This window comes from Sesamum indicum, unplaced genomic scaffold (genome assembly GCF_000512975.1).
Source record: "Sesamum indicum cultivar Zhongzhi No. 13 unplaced genomic scaffold, S_indicum_v1.0 scaffold00109, whole genome shotgun sequence".
NCBI lineage: Eukaryota > Viridiplantae > Streptophyta > Magnoliopsida > Lamiales > Pedaliaceae > Sesamum > Sesamum indicum.
In genome coordinates this window covers 571,492-594,578 of record NW_011628044.1, presented here as the reverse complement: position 1 = coordinate 594,578, position 23,087 = coordinate 571,492, and the positions used below count along the sequence as shown (strand labels likewise).

Below are 23,087 nucleotides of genomic sequence, written 5' to 3'. Positions count from 1 at the left end.
AGAACTCCTTTAGTATATAAACTTAAATAATTCATCAAATACGTACAAAACCTTGTGATAACAAGTAGACATACGTATTTGGATTCATTATTTTTCTCTTTCGTCTTTATTTGACATTTGTACGAGCCTTATAAATTTTCTTACAAATACGTAATCTTAGCTTATACGAAATCAGTATTATACTCTTGTTTGATATTTGTACGAGGCTTATAAAATTTCTTGTAAATACATATTTTTATCTTGTATAAATCTAGTATTATACGTCGTATAATCTCTTGAAACGGAGGGGAGGGGGAGAGGGGGGACAAAGAATGAGAAAGAGCTGTCGAAGAATTAAATGTACATTGGACATGAGAGTATGGGAACTACTTAAAATATAGAGTTGGAAACGTATTGTGGATATGTTGATTGGAACAACACATATTCTTATCCTTTAAAATACCATCTTTATGTTGAGGTGGATGATATGATATTGCCAACTAATCATATATTTTTCCTACTTCTTATCCTTTGCATTCACTGTTGCAATGGGCCATATTACATGTTCTTGTTAATATTCTCTATTATTTGAGAAATAAATTTAGCCAAATCAAATCTAGTCGATGATTGATCATTTTTTCTTAAATTGTATAATAATCATATGATAAATGTATTACACTTATTATATAATTATTTTCAAACTGACCAAATTTGATTCACATTAAAATTTGCCGCATTATATATTAGAGGAATGAATGGTACAGATTGTCATACATTGGAGGAGAAGAAGATGTGAATGCAAAAGATCATTGGCCTTAAGGATTCCGACAAAAACGCTGTCTTTTATTAATACAAGCTGAAGTTGTGAGCATGGATATAACAAATTTTACAGGCACATAATCATAATTTCAACTGTGGTAAAGGGTTTAGGAAAGGGGATGTCGTCCATGTTTCTGCCGGAAAATAAGTGCTTAGTGATCCTCAATAAATGCTTCTGTATTATAACCTACTCTTCTTCACCGGCCCCATCTCCTTCGCTTTGGCTCTCAGCAAATGCTTCTGTATTTTCCCGGTGGCTGTCTTAGGCAACGGTCCGAAGACAACTGATTTTGGAACCCAGTATCCTGGCATTTTTGATCGACTGAACTTCATTATATCTTCGGCTACGTGTTGCTGGTCAGATGCATCGACATCTGGCTTTAACGTCACAAATGCACAAGGCGATTCCCCCCATTGCTCATCTGGCCTGGCCACCACCGAAACTTCAAATATTGCATGGTGCTGGTACAGAATATTCTCCACCTCCACGCTGCTGATGTTTTCACCTCCTGATATAATTATATCCTTTGACCTGTCCTTGATCTCGATATAGCCGTCTGGGTGCTTTACACCAAGATCACCAGAATGGAACCAGCCACCGGCAAAAGCCTCTTTGTTTGCTTTGGGATTCTTGAGATAGCCCTTCATCACAGCATTGCCCCTGAATACAATTTCTCCAACTGTTTTCCCATCAGCCGGGACAGGTGTCATGTTTTGGGTATGAACAATGTCCAAGCCCTCTAGGGCAACGTATCGGACCCCTTGTCGTGCATTTAAACGGGCTTGGTCTTCTGGTGGTAGTGAATCCCACTCGGGCTTCCACGCACATATAGTTGAGGGCCCATAAGTTTCAGAAAGCCCATAAGTGTGTGTGACTCGGAAGCCTCGTTGTGACATTGCAAAGAGAACTGAAGGGGGAGGAGCAGCACCTGCCGTCATCACATAGACGACACGGGGGAGGGGAAGGATCGTTTCAATTTTGGGGGCATTTACAATGGTATTGAGAACCACTGGTGCAGCACAGAAATGGGTCACACCAAGATTGGCTATGGCTGAGTAGACACCTTTAGCTGTGACCTAAAGAAAATGAATAAAAAGAAACCATAGCAGACTCAGTACATAGTTACATATGTCTTTACATATTGCCAACTTGGAATAGGAAAAATTGAAAAGCATCTTCAGCATTCAGTGCATATAACCATAAATAGAATTGTTGACTGCTTCATATTAAATGACACTAAACAGATAACAGACCAACCAACTGATTTCAAACCAAGTAGTAACTACGTTATTATCAAATTAGTGCAAGAATATCTGTTTCTTCCTTACATGCATGCATTCACATATGTCTGAGGTAACCATCGCATGGGAGATTGGAAAATCCAACATTGTGAACTAAAACGCAGCAATATTAACCCTCGAGTAATGCAAGCTAAAGAAATGCAAATGCAATTGGAATACCTGTCTAAGGCAAATGCTCGTCCCACAAAGCGCTGCAAGAGTCCAAGTGAAACACCAGCCATTACAATGGAACATGGGCAAAGTCCACAGGTAAACAGCTCCTTCATTCATGCCCCATACAACAGCATTACTCAGAGCCATGAGATATGCCCCTCGGTGGTGCAAAACGACCCCCTTAGGACTAGCTGTTGTACCAGAAGTATAGCCCAAGGCAATGCTGTGCCACTCATCCTCAGGTGGTTTCCATGCAAACTCTGGATCACCCGTTTCCAGGAACTTCTCATATTCAACTGCTCCTCTTTCCAGTGCATATTGAAGTGACTTTGGATCACAGTTTTCATCTGCAATAACAATCAAAATTGGAGGCTTAAATTTCCCATTTTTGCTTGTATCTGCCAAAATTTTCAAAGCTTCCTCTGCCAAGGTATAGAACTCTTGGTCCACCATAATAAGAGCAGATTGTGAATGGCCCAGCAGAAAGGCAATGGTCTGTGCATTGAGACGGACATTGACAGCATTTAGTACAGCACCAGACATTGGAACCCCAAAATGAGCTTCATACATGGCTGGAATGTTTGGTGCAATCACTGCAACCTGTTGTGCAGAACATGGAGACAATTGTTAGCTGAAATTGGCTCAATCCACGGAAGATCCTGAAAGAGTGATAATGCTCTAACAAAAATCAACATCGTCATTCTGAGTTTAACTCTAAAACCCAAGTCCATTTTACAAGTGTACCAGGGGATTTCAACAGCAGCGTACTGGAACTCAAAGAAGCGGAAAGGAAGATGGAACACAGATATCAAGCTTTTAATGACATCCAGTCTCTTCCTTCTTTCTTGCATTTTCTCATAATGCAACAGAAGACTATCAACTCCAATTCTTGAAAGACATACTGCTAAATGCTCAAATGTTGCGCATAACCCTTCTGCTTAGATGAAAATAACTATGCATCCCACTAGTAGCTGATGGGAATATGGACCTGGATCCTTGCTGAATCCTACAATTGAATACATGCTAAAAACCAACACCTAAACCTTTGTGTATTACATGCATAAGCACTTCTATCCACCATATTGTCATGTTCATTGTCAATCAAGGTTCAAGTAGAATAAATGATAAGCCGGAATATCAAATCCAATTAGAGAAGTTTAAACAATAATGCCACTGGTTTAATTTCCTCTCATGTTCTTTAAATCAATGTTTCCCAACTGTCCCTTGTTATTTTCTTCCTCCTTTCTCTTTTCCCCATAAAAAAAGTTGGAGTAAACTAATCATAGAACGTAGGTGGAGTAAATAAACCAATTAAGGCCAAACTGTAGAAACTAAATTTCCGCTTCAATTTCTTTTTATTGTACATTACATACATCATTTTTCATCCCGATTCAAACGCTAGAACTCAAGTCAACCATCCCTTAAGTCTCTCAAAGGTTGCATTTTTATGTTCCTGAACCTATTATATCTATTCCAAGTCAGGCGGTGCAGTTAAGTGTTAACATCAAAATCTCAATCTATGGATTAACTAAGTTTGCGCTATTTCTTTTCAACTCCCAAGTAGAACATGCACTCATATAAGCCACTCAATATTTTATCCTTTCATCGGATAGTGAGCTCTACATTGTTGACCTCTATTGTTATCCAAAATAAAACAAAATCCACAAAAGCATTAATATGCAGATGCCAACAATTCCACAATATATATATATATATATATATATAATTGTTATGTCTACTGTATATTCTATAACTAATAGGATATCCAAATTTAAGCATTGAAAACAATTACCAGTACAAAGGACCACAAACAGAATAAAGATTTTAATCATAAGAAATGAAAATTATGTCTTTCCTATATAATGATGCTAAATTAAAGCGTAACTTAGATGAAATTTTATGAAATAATTTAATAAAATTAAACACATTATTTTCAAAGAAAATGGCTTTGAAACAATCCTGAAAAATCTTTTACTTTCTTAAAATCCAACTATTACAATAGAAAACATCGACTTTCTTTAGCTGCAGCTTATAGTTATTACTAAATGACCTTGAAGAATCGGCAAAAACTAAATAATTCATTAACAGCGGATTCAGGAAGGAAAAAAAAAAGTTCGTAACTTTATTTGTTATGATAACTAAAAATTTGGCAATCAAGCTGGATTTTATGAAATGTTTCTACAAGTTTATATATACATATTAAACAGAACTAAAATCAAAATCAAAGAAAAAAAATAGCTTTTTTGGATTAATAGAAAGAAAATAACTGGATGAAATTCTTGGACATGGTTTGATTATTTAAAAATCCACATATATAAACTAAATTCTTCACTTTCACCAACTTCAGTAAGTGGCTGAGGTTAACAAACCCAAAACGAAACTCAAAGAAATTCAGTCATTCACACCTCCAAAATTCAATAAGAATTTATGACAACAGCAGACATTAATAAGAAGGAGAACTGAAAAAGACACTGACGGTGCTGCCGAAGGTAACGCCCCGCTTCGTAAGGGCGGAAGCAAGCTGGCGGCATCGACGGTAGGTCTGCTGCCACGTGTAAGTGACAGACCCATGGACTACAGACTTCCGGGTCGGGTGCACTAGCGCTGCCCGCTCCAGGAACCCGAGCGGCGTTAACGCGGTGTAGTTAGCTGGGTTCTTGGGCAGATCATCTATGTCTCTCTCTTCACCACCCATCTGATGACCCGGAGATGCCTCTCTTCTGCGTGCGTTTGATGGTGTCCTAGTGTGTGTTTAACTCACATACATTACATATATATATAACCAAATAGTATATATGTATAGGTTGGTAACTTGACGAAAATGGAATTTTTAGAAAGAGCTTCGATACACGGAAATCAGCGTGAGGGGGTGATCTGACGGTGGACGTGCGTCTGCTTGACATCTACATCCAAAGTTGTTATCTAAGATCGCAATATGGAATCTGCCTTTAAATTTTTGTTGTTATCAGTTATCTATTTAAAAATTAAATGAATTGTGCCCAATTTTTTAAATTTTAAAATTTTCATATAATATACATTTAACTTTATCAATTTTTTTTAATTTTTAAATTTTTTATAAAATAAATAACTACATTTATAAAATCATATCCTTGAAAACAAAAAATATAATTTTACTTGAATTTATGATACTACGACGCATATTTTATAGTACTACACGGCATCAAATATCATTAATCGCGACATTAAAAACCAATCATATGTGTTTATAGCACCTACCACCTAAATATCGGGTTAAATATAATTCAACCTTGTATTAACAGAAAAATGCAAAAAAACTCATGTGAAAAAATAAAATGCAATTTAGTCCCTGTAACACTAAAAAATGATAAGGAGGTGAATTATATTATTTTTTAAATCACATGAGGATAAATTATACTTTATTTTTTCATAAAAAAAATTTTTTTCCATTTTTTCAGGGGATAAATTGTATTTAACCCCCTAAACGTCTTTTTGCCTATATTGGCTACAGGAATAAAAATGACTAGTTTATGACCAATATGGTTAGTGCGTTCCATCTACGTGTATATTTCAAATTTAAATCTATATTTATTTAATTAATACAAAATTAAAAATAAATATATATATTTAAGGGTGCTTGTGCGTGGATGCCTATCTTGTGAATCAAAATAGGGACTACGTTTGGGATTCAGCCCAATCAGGTAGGAGCCCATGTTTGACGGGCTATAAATGCTTGGGCCTATCTATAAATCATTCAGCCTACTATGGTGAGCTCAACCTTAGCCCTCGATTATATAAATTAATGTACGTGGCACACTCAAATAAATGTATATAATAAAATAAAAATCTTGAAAAGTAATTTTATTTTGAAAAATATATTTTTAAATAAGTTATCGTCTAAATTTTCTCTTCAGAGCAACATAACCTTTCATGTTCAGAAACATATAACTTTGATTGACGAGGACTAACTCTGAATTTGAACCCCAAATTATCCAATTCTCACCCACTTATAATTGAAATTAAAAAGCGAAAGAAAAACCATACCCTATAAATTTGAGTGGATGAACACTTAATAGGAAAAATAAACATGTGATGTGACAATAGGAGATCAATTTGAAATTGAATTCTTGAAATGGCGAAAAGGGAGATGGGGTACCAACCTTGGCAGCGTACGATCGAATAGAAAGCAACATTCGGCTGTGGTGTTTTTCCAACATTATCAATGTGGACGTAATCAATGCATTTCACATTTGTGGTCACCTTATTACCAAAATAACACGGCTTTCGTAATTGTATCGACAAAGCGGAATTGAGTAATTTTATTTTTTAAGATACGATTCAGTCCCTGACACAAGATTAAGATTTATTAAATGGGGTTAACAAAGTAATTTGGATCCTCCGGTTGTCCTTCAATCATTTATTGCGGATATGACTTTTTGCGCTTTGATCAATTTTTCCGACATCACATAAATAAGATTTTTGTCTATTAATTTAAATGTTTGTCGACATAATATACATATAAATATATTGTTTTGTCTAGTGATGAACAATCAAATTATTACCACTATATAAGATACGAAAATTTATAAAATCGACCTTGTCGAAAGGAACTTAATCTTGTTACTCCCGTTTGGAAGTAGATTAATTTAATTTATAATGTGGAATGAAATGCCTATTGTTAAAATGATTATACATATTTGCACCGAGAATGTTTTACTATTATTTTCATCTCACCATTACTTTTTTTAACGTATATTTACATATATATATAAAAAAATCAATCATTAAATTTATAAATTAATTATGTACATAATTTTTTGACATGACATCATTAACAGTTTTCAATCAATAAAAAATATAACTACCACCTTGTTTTGTCTTCATTTACCAAATTCTTGTCTATTTTTATTTGACTAATTTGTCCTGATTTACTAATTGTACAAATTTGAATATTTAATTAACTAGTATTTAATTTTATTTTCTTGGTAGTCCCAACATGCCAAGTATGCCAATAAAAGAGAAGAAATTTCATAGGAGTTCAAAAAGGAGAATCAATTACAAATTTCAACAGATTAATTTGTTCCAGAAAAATATATGATGCGCCCTTTAACACTCTATTTAATTAGGAAGAGAGACAAGTAATTATTAGTGCCTATTTTCATTTTCACATGAGAAAATTTAAATTTGAAATTTCTCAGCAAAATTATTAATTATTTATTAAGTAGAGGTATGTTAAAATTCAATCCGACCACAAAAGTTGAAAATGTCACTTGAATTGAGTGCTCAACGACTTTAAAAAGAAGTCCGAGTTTAGGGTGCATTGAACGGAAAAACAGACATATCTTTTCCACTTTATTCCTTGCTGTCCTAATTACGGTTTTTAATATTTTAGAAATCACATAGACCCTACCTTCTTCACATGTCCTATCTTGCCTTTTCCATTTCTTTTTTCTCCCTAAATCCAATAATGTCTTAAAAGAATCTCATAGAATCATGCTTTTTCTTTTTTTTTTTTTTTTTTTTTTTTTTTTTTTTGGGTAAATGTAAGTTTCATTAATAAAATAAGATCGTACAGTACAACAGTGCTCAACTGGTGGTTTCTCCCTCGACAGGCCAAGGGATACGCCATAATCTATATAACGCACATGAACTAACAGAACGAGATAAACATGTTTTTTTTCTCTTTTCTAAGTCAGTCGTAGCATTCTCGTTCTTATGTATGTATACCAAAAAAATTTATTCTTATAATGTATTATAAATAAGAATAAAATATATAATTTATGTACTATATTTAAAAATATTATTAATGTATTGAAAAATTAGAGAAAAATATATTTTTTTTCCTGTGACATGAGAAATGAGCAAAAAGTCTCTATAAAATAGCAAATTATCCCCATATTTTGAAAAATAGGATTTTTTTTCTTGCTCATTTCGCATATTATGGGGGGTAAATTGCATTTAGTCCAAAACAATTGATATAGTAATATCACAAACCACTCAATGTAAATATATCTAACCCAAAGAGGCCTAAAACGATCCCAAAAAAAGGAAGAAATGAGAGACCCTAACATCTTAAGAAGCCCAAGTCATGAGAGGCTCAAATCATGAAGAGGCCCAAGAGCACTTGATAGGCGATCTTGGCGGGTCTCCCCAGAAAACAGATTGGTATGCGGCTTTGGGGGGCGTCTCCCAAAAAACAGATTGGCAAATGAAGGAAGCTGAAGAGATCCCCTACTCGGACTATGATCAAAGCCCGATAAATAGACCTACATACATGGCAGCTCACTCTCCTATATGGCATTTCATCAATCCCGAGGTCAGAGTCCACATTGGACCACATCAGCCATAGGAAAACCCTCCCTGCCAACTAAGACAACCCAGGAGAAGGGAGACGCCCCCTAAATCTAGGACTTTTAAACCTAAACGGACTCCCTGCAAAATAGGATTAATCGCACAAAAAGAGTCTTCCCCCAAGCAAAGACGTGTTATTGTGAGCTGATCAGTTGAAAATAAGACCAAATCAAGCCTTATCCGCACGTATTTTGACCCTTTCTTTCATGGATAAAGGAGGTGTGCAAAATCCCAGCAGAGGGGGACGCCCCTTCTATATATATAGGTGTAGTCCTCTAACAAAGACACTATTAGTCCTTCTACGGGGATACCCTTCAGAATTTGGAAAACCACTCTCTATTATTGCTTTAACATTTGAATTGTACTATGGTCACAATTTTTCCTACGAATTTCTTCTCGATTTCTCATAACGATTTATATTTATTTATTTATTCCTAAATTTGAGACTAACTTGAGCGTCGAACTGCTAACGTCTTTTGTGCATGTCCTCTCTGTAGGATTGTCATTCATTTCGACCCAAACTTTGAGTATAGTGCATATCAATTAGATCTGTGCATTTTTTGAACGTATTATAAGTGAAAAACACTTTATTGGTGTCAGAATATATGATTATTTTTAACTTACCCACTTATTATGATTTTTTACAACTATCTTTTGGTATTTTTTGTGCTCATTCATTTTTAACTTATATATATATATATTAGGTAAGTAAAAATAGATAATATAATTTTAAAAAATATTTTGTTTTAAATATTATATAAAAATTATGTACATACCAACAATATGCCATATTTTCTTATATATATTAGTAAAAGACAATAATTTGCAACTTTACATAAAAAAATTGATGAAGGAAGAATGTTACCTATTCCTGCTCAAATATTTTATTTGTTAATTTATGCATCCAACCAACCAACCACTTCGTCGCCGCTTAAAAGTTAAAATAGTGTAGTGGAAGTCTCTGACACGTCTCAACTCTCACTTGAATTGAAGGAAGAAACCAGAAATCGTGTCCTTCTGTCGCCCTACGTCTAACAATCTTTTTTAGTTGTTTTATAAATTTTTAATTTTAGTTGTATTAGATATTAAATTTAAAATATTAATTTAAAGAATTATTAGAAATATGTCTTAAATAGGTGTAGGATTTAATGCTTTCTCAATAATTTGAAGATAGATAAATTTCAAAATCATACAAGGTTTTATTAACCAAAACATTTAGGTGCATTTACAAATCATTTAAAAATGGGACCACCATATAAACCAAATCTTGATTGTAATTTAGATTTTTAAATTCAAATTTCCTTAAATATGTCTTATGCCTCGTTTATGTAAATTTTATTTTGATGATTATTAATGTTTTATTATTTCTTTGCAAGAATCAAAAGGAAAAAAAAAGGAGGAGGATAAGATAGTGGCATAGAATGGGCAATGCACACCAAACCACTATAGCAAGTTGAAAAGTTTATAATAAGTTGAAGGGTTGGTGTAATTAAATTATTCGATATTCAATCAGAATTAATTAATCAAAAAAAGAGCAGTTGAAGAGTAAATGTAGGGGCATGGACTGAGGTTTGACTAAAAGAGAAGCTCCATTGCTCCAACGAAGATTTTACTCGACGCTTGTAATCCTACACCTACAATTCTTGATGAAAAACTACGACTTGTTTCAATCGCTATTGTGCTGTCGCTCTCCAAAAGCAGCTCATTATTTTCACCCTCCCCTTTCTCTTTTATCTCCTTTCTCATTTGCAATTATCCGCTATATAATATTGTCAAAAAATTGAACATACAACATTTGTCTGATTCTGGATTTGATCGTATTAGGGTCTTTTTTTCTTCAGGAAATTAGAGTTGTTTGTGTGTCGAATGGTGGATTGATGGAGAATACAGGTGTACGGGGTCGATTCGTTGGGTCGGAGATTCATGGCTTCCGCACCTTGGAAGGTACATGTAGCTCATTTTGCACATGCTTGTATGATGTGTTTGTGCAATTTGATTTGTGAATGTCTTGATGCCGGTAGGGTTGGTATAGTTGCGATGGGTTAGTCAACAATTGAATTGCGGGTTCTTAGGGTTTTGCTGATCATCAGCGGGTAGTTTGGACTTTGGCTGTCTTGATTAGCGAATGGAATACAATAAATTTAAATAGTAGCGAGTGAGGTACATGAACTAGCTTTGTAGTTGACAAAGCAAACGAAATTGTGCTTTTCTTCTCTGAGGACTTGCTGTAGAAGAAAGTCAGTGGTAAAAAATCAGTTGCTGATAGTTGTATTCATTTTGTAGATGACAAGCAAACTGATGCAAAATAGGATGGAACTAAGTTGATACACAGTTACTTATGTCTATGAACTTTTTCTTTTTTCCTTCTTTTAGTTTCTCTTGGGATGATGAGGGCTGAAGATGAGGGGTTGACTCGGACTATCTTTCATAGTGAAGCACTGGGGTCTGGGTGTAGCAACTAAAAATGATTTATCGATTTATGTTAAACCTGCAGAGGATTAAAGTGAGGCCCCGTATACAGTTTTGATTATAAGGCACCACGTACTGGATACTTTATTGTTAATACTATTTTCTTAACTTATGAGCATAACAAGTCGGCTTTTGAATTACTGTTTTGATCGTTATATGTCAATATGAATTGCTTGATCTTGAATGGTTCTGTTTCTGTTTGTTCTTCTTGATTATAAGCATGAACATAAGGAGAATATTTATATGTTCGCTATCCTTCTAATATTTTGTCATCCATTAATTGGACCTTGTTGCATGAACAGATTTGGATGTTGGTAACATGATGGAGGAAGCCAAGGCAAGATGGCTCAGACCAAATGAGATTCATGCCATACTCTGTAACCACAAGTATTTCACTGTTTACGTCAAACCCGTGAATTTGCCAAAAAGTAATAATTTTTTATGATTACATATTTTTTGACATTTATAGTTGACAAAAAAATGAACTTAAAAAATCTGACTTGTTCCATTTAAGCATCAACATGATTGAGTTTGTTTAGATAAAGTGGATTATAGAATGCTTCTGGCTGACTAACTTTGATCGTATTTTGGTGAAATAGGTGGCACAATTGTGTTGTTTGACCGTAAGATGCTCCGGAATTTTCGGAAAGATGGCCATAACTGGAAGAAGAAAAAGGATGGAAAAACTGTTAAAGAAGCTCATGAACACTTGAAAGTACGGTTGTCTTGTGCCTTAATATGTCATGGACAGTATTGTAAATGTGTCTTATGGTGGGAAAATGGAAGAACGTCCTTTAATTTGTATTCCTCATTTTTTTCTTTAATTTGCAGTAACAGTATATCTTGTTGATAAGTATCAGGACAAATCAAAACATTTTTGAGCTAGCAATTCCGTTGGAGCCTCAAGCTTGTTAATCCACTCTAGGAAATTACATTGGCCTGTACACAGTTTGGAGTTTATCACCATCATGATGCATTTTGATGCTGGCTTTTGTTTTTAGAGTGTGGCCAATATAAGTTATTACTTTCACCTGCTGGATGTGGTTTGAGCATATGGATGTGTTATATAAGGAAGTTTCAGGCTCATAGGGTTTGAGAAGACGAGAAATTTCTAGATTGATAGTTTAGGATCTCTTTTACTGTTTGTTTATCTGTCCAAAAGGATTCTTATTTGTTGTTCATGCAGAAATTTTAGTGTAAGGCGTTGCTTATTTCAGTTCTTTGGATTATCTCGCATAATGCCTGCTTATATTTCCTTATTTTGTCTGTGAGCATTTAGTTACACTATATAGATTTCCTGCTTCATTTTTTGCATGAAGACGGTTGGTCTACTGGCTTGATTTATAGAATGTGTCATTTATTTCTATATTTGACATGCAACCATCGTATTGTTTCTGTTACAGGTCGGCAACGAGGAACGAATTCATGTATACTATGCACATGGGGAAGACAATCCAACTTTTGTTCGCCGATGTTACTGGCTACTTGACAAGTATGCAATCATGAAACCTCTGTCTAAGTCTAGGCATCCACCTAATGCCCTTGTCTCTTATTTCTCTGGCCACTTGTCAAGTTGATGAAGTCTTTATGTGAAATTTTAGTGAGGAATCTGCTCATGTCAATTATAAACTTCTGTTAATTTCTTCATGCATGTATTGCAGGTCTCTGGAGCATATTGTCCTTGTACACTATCGTGAAACTCAAGAGGTTTGTTGTTCGTCAGTTAAATTATTATTTTCAGTGACTTATTTTGTATAACATTTTTAGTCTTTAGAAATATATATAATGAAGCATCTTGGGAGGTAACACATTATTTTCTCAGTATTTAGCACATAATTTATTTCATCCATTCACCTCATGTCAACTTAACAAGTCCAGAAACCGTATTTATTTAGGGTTGGCTGGATGAATGCTCAATTTCCACCTTGGATTATCAAGGGCCATGAAACAAATTAAAAAAGTAAAATGTTTGCGTATGTCTTCAGTTACTGTGTTTCATGTTTGTTTGATGCTGATCTCTTTCTCAGATCTTAGTATTGATGCTAGTCCCATCATTTTTCTTAAGTGGTAGATCCAGTGGCCTTCTAAGGTTGTGCCTAAACCATTATCCTTGGTCTATCTCTTTCTTCTAAAGCATATGTCTTACTCTTCCATTATTCTTCTCAGTCACACCTAACTGCTACTGTATATTAGGAGAACCAAGATCTGGTCCCCTATAGCATCTCAGGTTTTAGTGTTTTACTCATTTCTATTCCATTTAGTCTGACCAGAATTTGCAAATCAAGGAAGATCTGGTGGCATTCCTCATATTAATCTATCCCACCTTAATCTTTTGAAAGATGATCCTGACATCATCTCTGATATCTTGTTCCCTCAGAATAATGAGCTGAAGCACTGGAATATTTATGGTTTTCATGAGCTACATCGTCAGCTCCTTCTGCAATTACACCGACAAAACTTACACTTAGTCATTTGAAATTACTTTGAGTTCTTCCATTGATGAATTTTTCTCCGCAATTTTGGTAGAGGGCTTTATGCGTCATGGATTTCTTGTATGTATTTGTGATAACATTTTATTCACCCATGTCAGCACCCTTTGTTTCTAAAATCAACTGCAGAGAATCTATCACATGCCTTCTAATTTATGAAAATTGTTAGAAGACCGTAGGTATACCCTGTATGTCAGTCCATTGACTATTTTAACATGGAAATTTCTTCCATGTTAAACATGTATACCATTGTTTCACTCTGTATACCACTCCATTTACTATTTTAACAAGGAAATAGCTTCCATATGAAATCATCTGGGTACGTATTCGAATATATTCCATGAAAGATGTCATCCAAGCTTGAATCATTTCTCAATCACTCTCTCCGGAAGTTTTACTTTGGGAACCATCAACGTGATATCAGTATTTGCACAGTCTTTGAATTGCTGTAATTGGAGGATGGTTATGGTCTTCCTGTCTCTTCTGCCATTTCTTTTTGTTGCTTGTATGTCATGTATGATTTCAACTTCTCCAAGACCCACTAATCCTCATAAGGAGTATCTGGTTTCAGAAACAAAGATCTAGTGTTTGGTAAAATTATCATTCTCTCCTCTTTTTTCCGTTTTTCAGAGACCATTTTGCAACATAAACTTACTCTAATCAATGTCGCACATCTGAAGTTACAAATATGATTTTGCACCTAATTTTGGTTACCCTTTGACGCAGTTGCAGGGTTCCCCAGCCACACCTGTGAACTCCAACTCTAATTCTGCTGGCTCTGACCTGTCTGCTACTTGGCCTATGTCCGAAGAATCTGATTCTGCAGTAGACCGAGTATATTATGGCAGCACCGGTTCATATTTAGGTGATTTAAAATTTGTGCAAAGTTAATTTGCTTTACCACTCGGATTTAACACGTCTGGTTCTCTTGGGAAGAGATCAGCCCTTTCAGAAAGTCTAAAGTTACTAGCTATTATAATTAAAAAGAGTTGCAACCATTTTGTGGTAACAGACTGTTCAATTTCCAAGATTGTATAAGTGTGTCATATCTTTGTCATTTACAAAGGTGGGGATATGTCCTACATAAAGAATATAAAGTTGAACCCAAAGGATTTCATATGGAGTTCTTGCCGGCACGGCTAATAATCAAGTTCTCTATGGTTTCCAGAGTGTCATGACAGTGTGACCGTTAAACATCATGAACAGAGGCTCTATGAGATAAATACGCTTGAATGGGATGAGCTTTTGGTGCCAGATGATCCCCACAGACTGATTACACGACAACAAGGTGCAACCCCTTATGTCCATATTCTTGAGAATTTGCTAATTGCTTAGTTTTTTATTTTTATTTTCTTATGCATGCAATTTTCTTGGTGCAGGAACAACTGCAGGCTTTGAGTTGCAAAATCAGTATCAGATGAACAGTTACAGAATTAATGTAAGTGGACGTGGTTCTCTCTCTGTGTATCTAATAGGGATTCCAATCCTCCTAATATGATAATAAATGCTCCCTGCTGTACCTATGAAGGTCCGTTCTGATGCATTAGAAATAATGTAAATCATTTGATCAAGGTGTGTCTAAATATGACACAAAACTTCAGGTAGTTCAGTTAATATATGAGCTAAATATGTGAATTTGTTTGCATGGACTGGCTTGATGCATAAACATTCCCTATGCATCTGTAAGAATGTGGCAGCAGACCTTTTTTGCTTTAAGCATGTACAGTATAAGACTTTTCATCCTTTATACAGTTGGTATTTCATTCCTTGCTCAAGGTGATCTTCTCATGTTTGGTTTGCTGGAGATGTCCACCCAAGTTCATCTTAACATAATCTATTGTCTTATGCCTATAGATTGTTGTTACGTCTCTTAATGTAAATAACTTAAGACTAGAATGGCAACAATGTTGTTCTGCTACCCTGTTGTGTAATTTTTCTTTTTGTTTCTTTAACTTCATCAAACAACCAAAAATGGTCATATGCCTGATCTATACCTGGTCAATTTCAAGAATGAACTACTTGATGCCTGCTTTTTTTGATAAAGAATTACTGTAACTGTTTGATTATAGGATGATGCCCCATCAAATAATAAGGTGTCCCCAGAATGTTCTACCAACAGTTTTTCTGAACCAGTTGCTGGGAGGAGTTCCATTAATTATACCTCTCCCAACAATATGTCCTACCAGACAGTGGAACAAGATACGATTGTCAATTCAGAGACTATGGTTTCTGGACTTATGCCATCAGGTGGAGCTGGTTCTTTGTATAATCTTGGCAAAGACGGTTTGCAATCACAGGACAGTTTTGGAAGGTGGGTGACACACATTATTGCTGAATCCCCAGAATCAGTGGATGATCACACTCTGGAATCCTCAAATTTAGCTGGCCACCAGTCTTCCACATATCCACTGATGGATAGTCATGACTCATCTCCGCTGGGCCCGATATTCACAATAACAGATGTCTCACCTGCATGGGCTCTTTCAACTGAAGAAACAAAGGTTTGTTTCACCACTGCTGTTTACCTTACTATTTGCTCTCTTCTGTTGGTATACTTCCCATAATTTACATTTGAAAATACAGCCTTGTTTACGAATAATTAACTCTAAGAGTCAAAAGGACAGTAGCTGTTTTGGAAACCAACAATCATGCCACTAAATGAAGGTTGATGGGAATGTTCAAACAATGAGATAGAGTTGATATTTGTATGCAGTGTGAAAATCTCTCAGGACTAGAAAGACATTTTTGTTTGATTATATACATGTTGCGCCATCTTGCGCTAAAAGGAAGTAAGAAAGTTGTCTTGTTTAACAGTTAATATGTAAACTTTATCTGTAGTGGCATTAATCAACTTGGAATATAACCTGGGACGGGATATAGAAATTATTTTAGATAACAGTTTGTTGACCCAGTAATTGTCATGCAGATCTTGGTAGTTGGCTTTTTTAATGAAGGACAGCTACCCTACTCAGAATCCAAATTGTATCTTGCATGTGGAGATTCTTTACTTCCGGTAGACGTTGTCCAAGCAGGAGTCTTTCGTTGTTTAATTCCGCCGCAAGCTCCTAAACTAGGGAATCTGTATATCACTTTTGACGGGCATAAACCTATCAGCCAGGTCTTAACTTTTGAAATCCGTGCTCCTGTACAGCCTGGCACAGTTTCATTTGAGAATAAAACTGATTGGGAAGAATTCCAACTTCAGATGAGGCTTGCTCATTTATTGTTTTCATCATCCAAGGGCCTGAGTATTTATTCCACTAAATTATCCCCAACCGCTTTAAAGGAAGCCAAAGCTTTTGCTCAGAAGACCTCACATATCTCTGATGGTTGGTTGCATATGGCCAAAGTGATTGAAGATACCAAAATGTCCTTTCCCCAGGCAAAAGATAAATTGTTTGAGTTGACTTTACAGAATAGACTACAAGAATGGTTACTAGAAAAAGTGGTAGCAGGGTGTAAAATTTCTGAACGTGATGAACAAGGTCTAGGTGTAATTCATTTGTGTTCCATCCTTGGCTATACATGGGCTGTTTACCCATATTCATGGTCTGGCTTATCATTGGATTATCGAGACAAATTTGGATGGACCGCTCTACATTGGGCTGCGTATTATGGAAGGTACAGTACTGAATTCTCAAGGAATCGTCGATGCTTAATTTGCCAAACTTTATTTTATGCTGACATCTTAAAACAATTGTCTGTTGTTTGGATCTATAAAAGTTTCATCTTCCCTATTCCCAGGTTCTGTTGGGTCTATGCTGCATTGTATAGGCAACTTCATTGTTGGTTTCTTGGGGATTGAGTTTGTCTAATTACAAAAGACCAATAATTGGAAATTTCAGCACTGTTGGTGTATTGTTTAAAAATCTTAATCATTAATCAGTGAATTCTTTTTGTATGTTTTGATGTATTAAGTTATCTTAAATATTCAGGGAGAAAATGGTGGCAACCCTTTTATCTGCTGGAGCAAAGCCAAATTTAGTCACAGATCCGACCTCACAAAATCCTGGGGGGTGCAGTGCTCATGATCTTGCTTCTAAAAATGGTTATGATGGTTTGGCAGCTTATCTTGCTGAGAAAGCTTTAGTTGCCCAATTTGATGATATGACATTGGCTGGAAATGTTAGCGGATCGCTGCAAACTACCACAAACGAGACGGTGAACCCTGGAAATTTCAGTGAGGACGAGTTGTATCTGAAGGATACCCTCGCGGCTTACCGAACAGCTGCTGATGCAGCTGCACGGATACAGACTGCATTCAGGGAGCACTCACTCAAAATACGGACAAAAGTAGTTGAATCCTCAAATCCAGAGCTTGAAGCACGAAACATAGTTGCAGCAATGAAGATCCAGCATGCTTTCCGCAATTATGAGACACGCAAAAAGATCGTGGCTGCTGCTAGAATCCAGCACAGATTTCGTACTTGGAAGATCAGGAAGGAATTCCTTAACATGCGTCGGCAGGCCATTAAAATTCAAGTAAGTGAGCTAAATATGGTTGGTTCTCTTTTTCTTCTTTTACAGGGTAACTCGGTTCCAGATATGTTTCACGAGCACATGGCTCAATAGTCGAGATTTGGTTGCTGGATACTATGAGAATTAGTAGTACAGGATAAACCAAAACATTTTTCTTTTTTCATCCAATAAAAAGAAGATTATCTGGATTGAAGAACTTGGCATAGTTGTAATTTGAATATAAGGATATCAAGTTTCTGCTGGAAAGCGTCTGACTTGGGTTCTCTACTGCAGGCTATGTTCAGAGGTTTCCAAGTCAGGAGGCAGTACCGTAAAATTGTTTGGTCAGTTGGGGTCCTAGAGAAAGCAATACTGCGATGGCGGCTGAAGAGAAAAGGCTTCCGTGGGCTTCAGGTTCAACCTGCTGAAACTCCCAGAGAGCCCAATGAAGAGAGTGATGTGGAAGAGGACTTCTTCCAAGCTAGCAGGAAACAAGCTGAAGAGCGTGTTGAGCAATCCGTCGTAAGGGTTCAGGCGATGTTTCGGTCGAAGCAAGCACAAGAAGCTTATAGAAGGATGAAGTTAGAACATAATAAAGCAAAGGTAGACGGTTCTTCTATTATTATGTCATTCTTCAAAGTTAAGTCTGTCACTAATTTATGATCTGTGCAGCTGGAATATGAAGGACTTCTCCATCCTGATCTCCAAATGGGATAAGAGAAAAGGAAGCACGAACTATTCTAATGGAAACTTCGCTCAACTGCCATTCCTTAAAGATGCTGCGTTCGTATACAGTGACACCATTTAGGATATCTAGAAGATTTCGCTGGAGGCTTATATGTTTTAGCATGGTGGTTGTGTAAATTTGTAAATTTTTTATGTTTTAAGTAGGTGCTTGATTTTCACCTCTTCCTACAAGTTCAATGAAAATGCGAGGTGATTACTACTGATTTTCTCTTGTTCTTCACTAGTATCTGAGGTTTTCCTGAAATTCCTGGTAGTTTTTACTTTTTAGTATATATCTTTGTGTTCGAATCTTGGTCCAATTTGTTACTGGGGTCTTATGTATTGATGGGTGCCAGTGATGTATTGAAGACATGTCTATATAGTTCTTAGCTATAAATAGTTGTGACCTTGTTAATCCTAGAATCATATGCCCCTTGATTGCCATGCATGCTGCGCCTCCGGAGTTTTCACAAATGGATGGGGATAAACTTGGAATATTAAACAATTTCTTCAGTTAATTCTTTTCTATGTACTAAAAGAAAACAGGAAATACACATCAAACATCTACATCTGTATGTTTCCAAACTCAAAATTGTCTAAACTTCAATGTAGTAATTTATTAAAATATTTAGTTCTTGACTTTTCGCTATTTCCTAGAAAGCATTCAACTGTGTGTTAGCTCCACTTCAAGACAAACTGAACACATACATTCATCAAACTTGCAGTTACGACTAAGAAAAGCTCCTTCCTCCAACGGCAATATGTTCTTCTCTTTACGCATGGCTACTTAATGTACTGAGACACCCATCTGAAGCCCTCACCATACCCCATTTTGCGGACAATGCTGCACATGAAAACCTCAATCGGTCGAACATTGGTGTCAGCCAGATTAACCTTACCTTTACCGGTGGTGAGACCAGTCAGACCCATGTAATAACGCAGCTCATCCTCTGAAGCAGCATAGGGTATATCGATCTTGTTCCCCAGAATGAGAAATGGTACGCTTACTAATGCCTCATCCGATAGAAGTGCATCCAGTTCCTTCTTCGATTCAGCAAAACGTTCTTTGTCGTATGCATCAACAATATACACCACAGCATCAACCTAAAACATATACCGTGAAATGGATACACAGAATAAGTTGCTAGATCAAGAAATGAAATCAACAAACAAGCACAAGAAAGGAAATCACTCAGACTTCGCACCAGAAGTAGTTACACAAAACAAAGACAGAGGGTCCTTATTTTTTTCTCTGAAAAATTTTTCTGTCTTTGGGTTGGTGGGGATGAGAGCTGAAGGGTAGGTAGTGGGATGTGTATTGGTATTGACCTTCTTCTCCCATAGGTAGTTCCAACGCTATACAGCATTCTTTGAAAAGTAAAGAAGAAAAGGATTTTGAAGTAACTTCTACCAACTTCTTGAAAGTCAGCTAAAAAAATTTACAATACTTGAACCATGAAAATAACCAAGCATGAAATACAATAAAACCACCACAACATATATCTTTCAGAGTATATGTTCATAAAATTTACCCTTCTGACAATATCCCAATCACCAGACAGACCATATGACAAAAGCTTCAATGGTTTACCGATAAAGTTAATAATTCAACTAATGTAAGGTCAGAAAACAATCTAACTAGCATCAAGTAGCATGGCAACTTCTGAACATACTAAACAGTGTGCTTTCAATAAACATTACATCACAGATAAGATTATGAGCCATATTCAAAGCCATGAATGCCTCAGCCCCCCATGATCAAGAGGCAGGAGCTGCAGTTAGAATTTTGTTTTGAATAATTTAGGAATATTAACCTTAGCATAATAGTCCTTCCACACTCTTCGAGCAATTCGGTGACCGCCCAAATCAAAAGCTTTGAATTTTATTTTCCCAATACTCAGCTCCTCTGACGTTGGATACTGAGTTGGTTGGTGTTGCACCAGCCTCTGCACCAGAACTCACACCATCATATAATTCATGAAGACAACATGAAACATGCTTGAAAATACCAGGATTCAGAAAAATAAACTAGAATTGAGCAAAAAAACAAACACTTATTGCATCCAAGAAAAGTTTAGCTGCTCAGATACATAATCAAATAGTAAAAAGCAGGGTACTGACTTCTCAAATTCATGCATCATGATGCAAACTTACATGATAGGCTGAACAGCATACATAATCTTGAAATTACAGTAAAATCAATATATTTAAATGAAGAATATAGCATTGTGACCTCATCTTTCAACATTTGAAGCAAGGTGGTTTTGCCAGCATTATCAAGACCTAAAAACAAAATCTTTGCCTCCTTCTTATACAATCCCAAGGTTGCTAATATTCCATAAAACCAATCCAAAAGAAACATTCTTCTTTTTGCCCCTTTTTTCTCTCCTCTCCCTTTTAAGAAGAAAATCAATCAACGAAAACCCAGTTGGAGAATTCAACAGAACTTAGCTCTGAAAGCAGTAGGTGAACAAGAAGAAACCATAAATGGAAAAGAACAAACCGAAGAATAAAAGAGACAAAGAACTGACTACCGGCTGAAAAAGTAGCGGAGTGACTACGTGGAGGGGTGGACAACTAGAGTCAGCCGGTTTATAATGGTTTTGAACAACGTGGAGGATTGTTATTGGATGAGAAGCGTCATAGCAAGATGAGGATAGTCATGGACCGGGTAATTCTACCTCGGACCTGACTCGGATAAATTTAAATCGATCATATGACAAATATAAAATACCAATTATATAATTAATGTATAATTAAAAAAAATAAACAACTACATAATAAATATGATATATTTATTGTGTGATTGGTTGATTCAATGTTCGAGGCAAGAGTTGTAGAAAAGTATAAGGTGCAAGCACTCACACTGCAAGAAGGCTTCATGTTTCTACTTGTGGTCAAAATACAAAAGTCCATATTGTTATTGGCTACTCTACTTTCTTGGATTATGACAAATTTGACCACGCCTTACACGTGGATCAATTTTTTATATTTTTTATTTAGGATCTCAAAATTCAATGAAAATATATAACTTAAGTTATGTTTAATCAGATCAAATTAATTATATAATAAATATGATATATTCGGTATCACATTTGTCATTAGTCAATTTTTTTAGGATTAATTACACTTCCCTTTCTTGAGATTTGGTGTAATTACATGTAGAATTCATGTGTTTTGGGAAATTACATCTAACACCTCTGAAATTTGCTTCCGTCTAATAAATAAGTCCCTCCACAGTGAAATATTTTGGTCATAAGAAGATTTATTTGATCTGTAATAAGTTAGTAATAAGTCAATTGGGGGTAAATATCAATATTTTTTTAATTATTTTTTTGTTGACATCAATAAATTTGATGAATTTTGTCTAACAAAAGGAACTTATTTGTTAAATGGAAGCAAACATAAAGGGTGCTAGATGTAATTTTTTAAACCATAGAAAGTTTACGTATAATTACACGAAAACTTAGAAAAGAGAGTATAATTATCTCTTTTTATAAATTATACAACAAATATATTATAATTATTGTATAATTAATTTAGATGAAATCAAATTCGATCCAAATAAAAAATTTCGAGATTTGATTCTCCTTTTATGCCTTTTTCTTGATAAAATATAATATGAAATAGTTCTCTTATTTGGGTCTTTGTGTTTTTACTTGTTCAGTTTTGACTTGGTATGAAGTAAGAATTATAGGCTTTGAATTCTACGTGGGCCAGATTTGGGCCTCAGGCGTCAAGATTACAGAAGAATTTGGGCTTCGGAGATCTAAGATCCGATGAGCCCATTACTTTGAAGTTAGGTTGATGAAAATAAGAAAAGCCCAATTCTTTCACAGATGGCAAGGCCCATTTTGGATTCTGTTCCAGCCCAAAATTGTAGGACAAATTCGTCATTTCAGACACCACATAGCTAGGGTTACACAACTTGATAAAACAAAGCAAAACTCATCAGTGTCCTTCCACAACTGCGTCGCCAGCTGCTTCATCCTGGTAAAACTCAGCGACGCATCAACACTGTAATGTGTGTGTTGTATGCGTACACGATGTTGTTCGATCTCTTTGAATTGAATTTCTTTTTCTGAATCCGTATCTGTTTTTCTGTATCAGAACCGAGAAGACAACAGAAATGGCGAAGTCGAAGAATCACACTGCGCACAACCAATCGTACAAGGCCCACAAGAACGGCATCAAGAAGCCCAAGCGCCATCGCCACACCTCCACCAAAGGGGTACCTTTTACTTGTGTCTTGTTTATCTCTTTTGTTTATGTTGTGTGTATTGATAGGGAGTTTTCTTTTCCTTCTTTCCTGAATTTTGTTAGATGGATCCCAAGTTTTTGAGGAACCAGAGGTATGCAAGG

The 23,087-nt window shown here is 35.7% G+C and overlaps 4 protein-coding genes across 11 annotated transcripts; 2 read left to right on the top strand and 2 right to left on the bottom strand.

Annotated features, from left to right (window-relative positions):
- Positions 1–772: 772 nt before the first annotated feature.
- LOC105178908 (acetate/butyrate--CoA ligase AAE7, peroxisomal) lies at positions 773–5,065 on the bottom strand. Its single transcript, XM_011102493.2, has 3 exons — positions 4,730–5,065; positions 2,260–2,853; positions 773–1,875 (listed from the first exon to the last, which is right to left on the bottom strand). Exons 1-3 carry the CDS (start codon positions 4,946–4,948, stop codon positions 979–981), a joined length of 1,710 nt encoding a protein of 569 aa, XP_011100795.1. The 5' UTR covers positions 4,949–5,065; the 3' UTR covers positions 773–978.
- Positions 5,066–10,115: 5,050 nt separating this feature from the next.
- On the top strand, positions 10,116–19,118 carry LOC105178907 (calmodulin-binding transcription activator 5). Of its 8 annotated transcripts, XM_011102487.2 has the most exons (14): positions 10,116–10,205; positions 10,425–10,527; positions 11,355–11,480; positions 11,652–11,767; positions 12,456–12,544; positions 12,714–12,759; positions 14,268–14,406; positions 14,710–14,829; positions 14,921–14,979; positions 15,611–16,042; positions 16,468–17,162; positions 17,477–18,023; positions 18,294–18,602; positions 18,672–19,118. In XM_011102487.2, exons 2-14 carry the CDS (start codon positions 10,461–10,463, stop codon positions 18,714–18,716), a joined length of 2,790 nt encoding a protein of 929 aa, XP_011100789.1. In that variant the 5' UTR covers positions 10,116–10,205; positions 10,425–10,460; the 3' UTR covers positions 18,717–19,118. The 8 variants fall into 8 exon arrangements, with proteins under 8 accessions (XP_011100789.1, XP_011100793.1, XP_011100790.1 ...); XM_011102491.2 differs by lacking the exon at positions 10,116–10,205 and having other exon boundaries at positions 10,225–10,527; positions 11,355–11,439; XM_011102488.2 differs by lacking the exon at positions 10,116–10,205 and having other exon boundaries at positions 10,225–10,527; positions 14,274–14,406.
- Positions 19,119–19,277: 159 nt separating this feature from the next.
- Positions 19,278–21,217, bottom strand: LOC105178906 (GTP-binding protein SAR1A). The gene is made up of 3 exons (XM_011102485.2): positions 20,959–21,217; positions 20,540–20,671; positions 19,278–19,829 (listed from the first exon to the last, which is right to left on the bottom strand). Exons 1-3 carry the CDS (start codon positions 21,085–21,087, stop codon positions 19,509–19,511), a joined length of 582 nt encoding a protein of 193 aa, XP_011100787.1. The 5' UTR covers positions 21,088–21,217; the 3' UTR covers positions 19,278–19,508.
- A 1,418-nt stretch (positions 21,218–22,635) lies between these two features.
- LOC105178937 (60S ribosomal protein L29-1) lies at positions 22,636–23,087 on the top strand (the record flags this gene model as incomplete). The annotated part of the gene is made up of 3 exons (XM_020699466.1): positions 22,636–22,744; positions 22,836–22,956; positions 23,049–23,087. Coding segments are annotated over exons 2-3 (141 nt in total), but the record flags the coding sequence as incomplete, so codon positions are not given.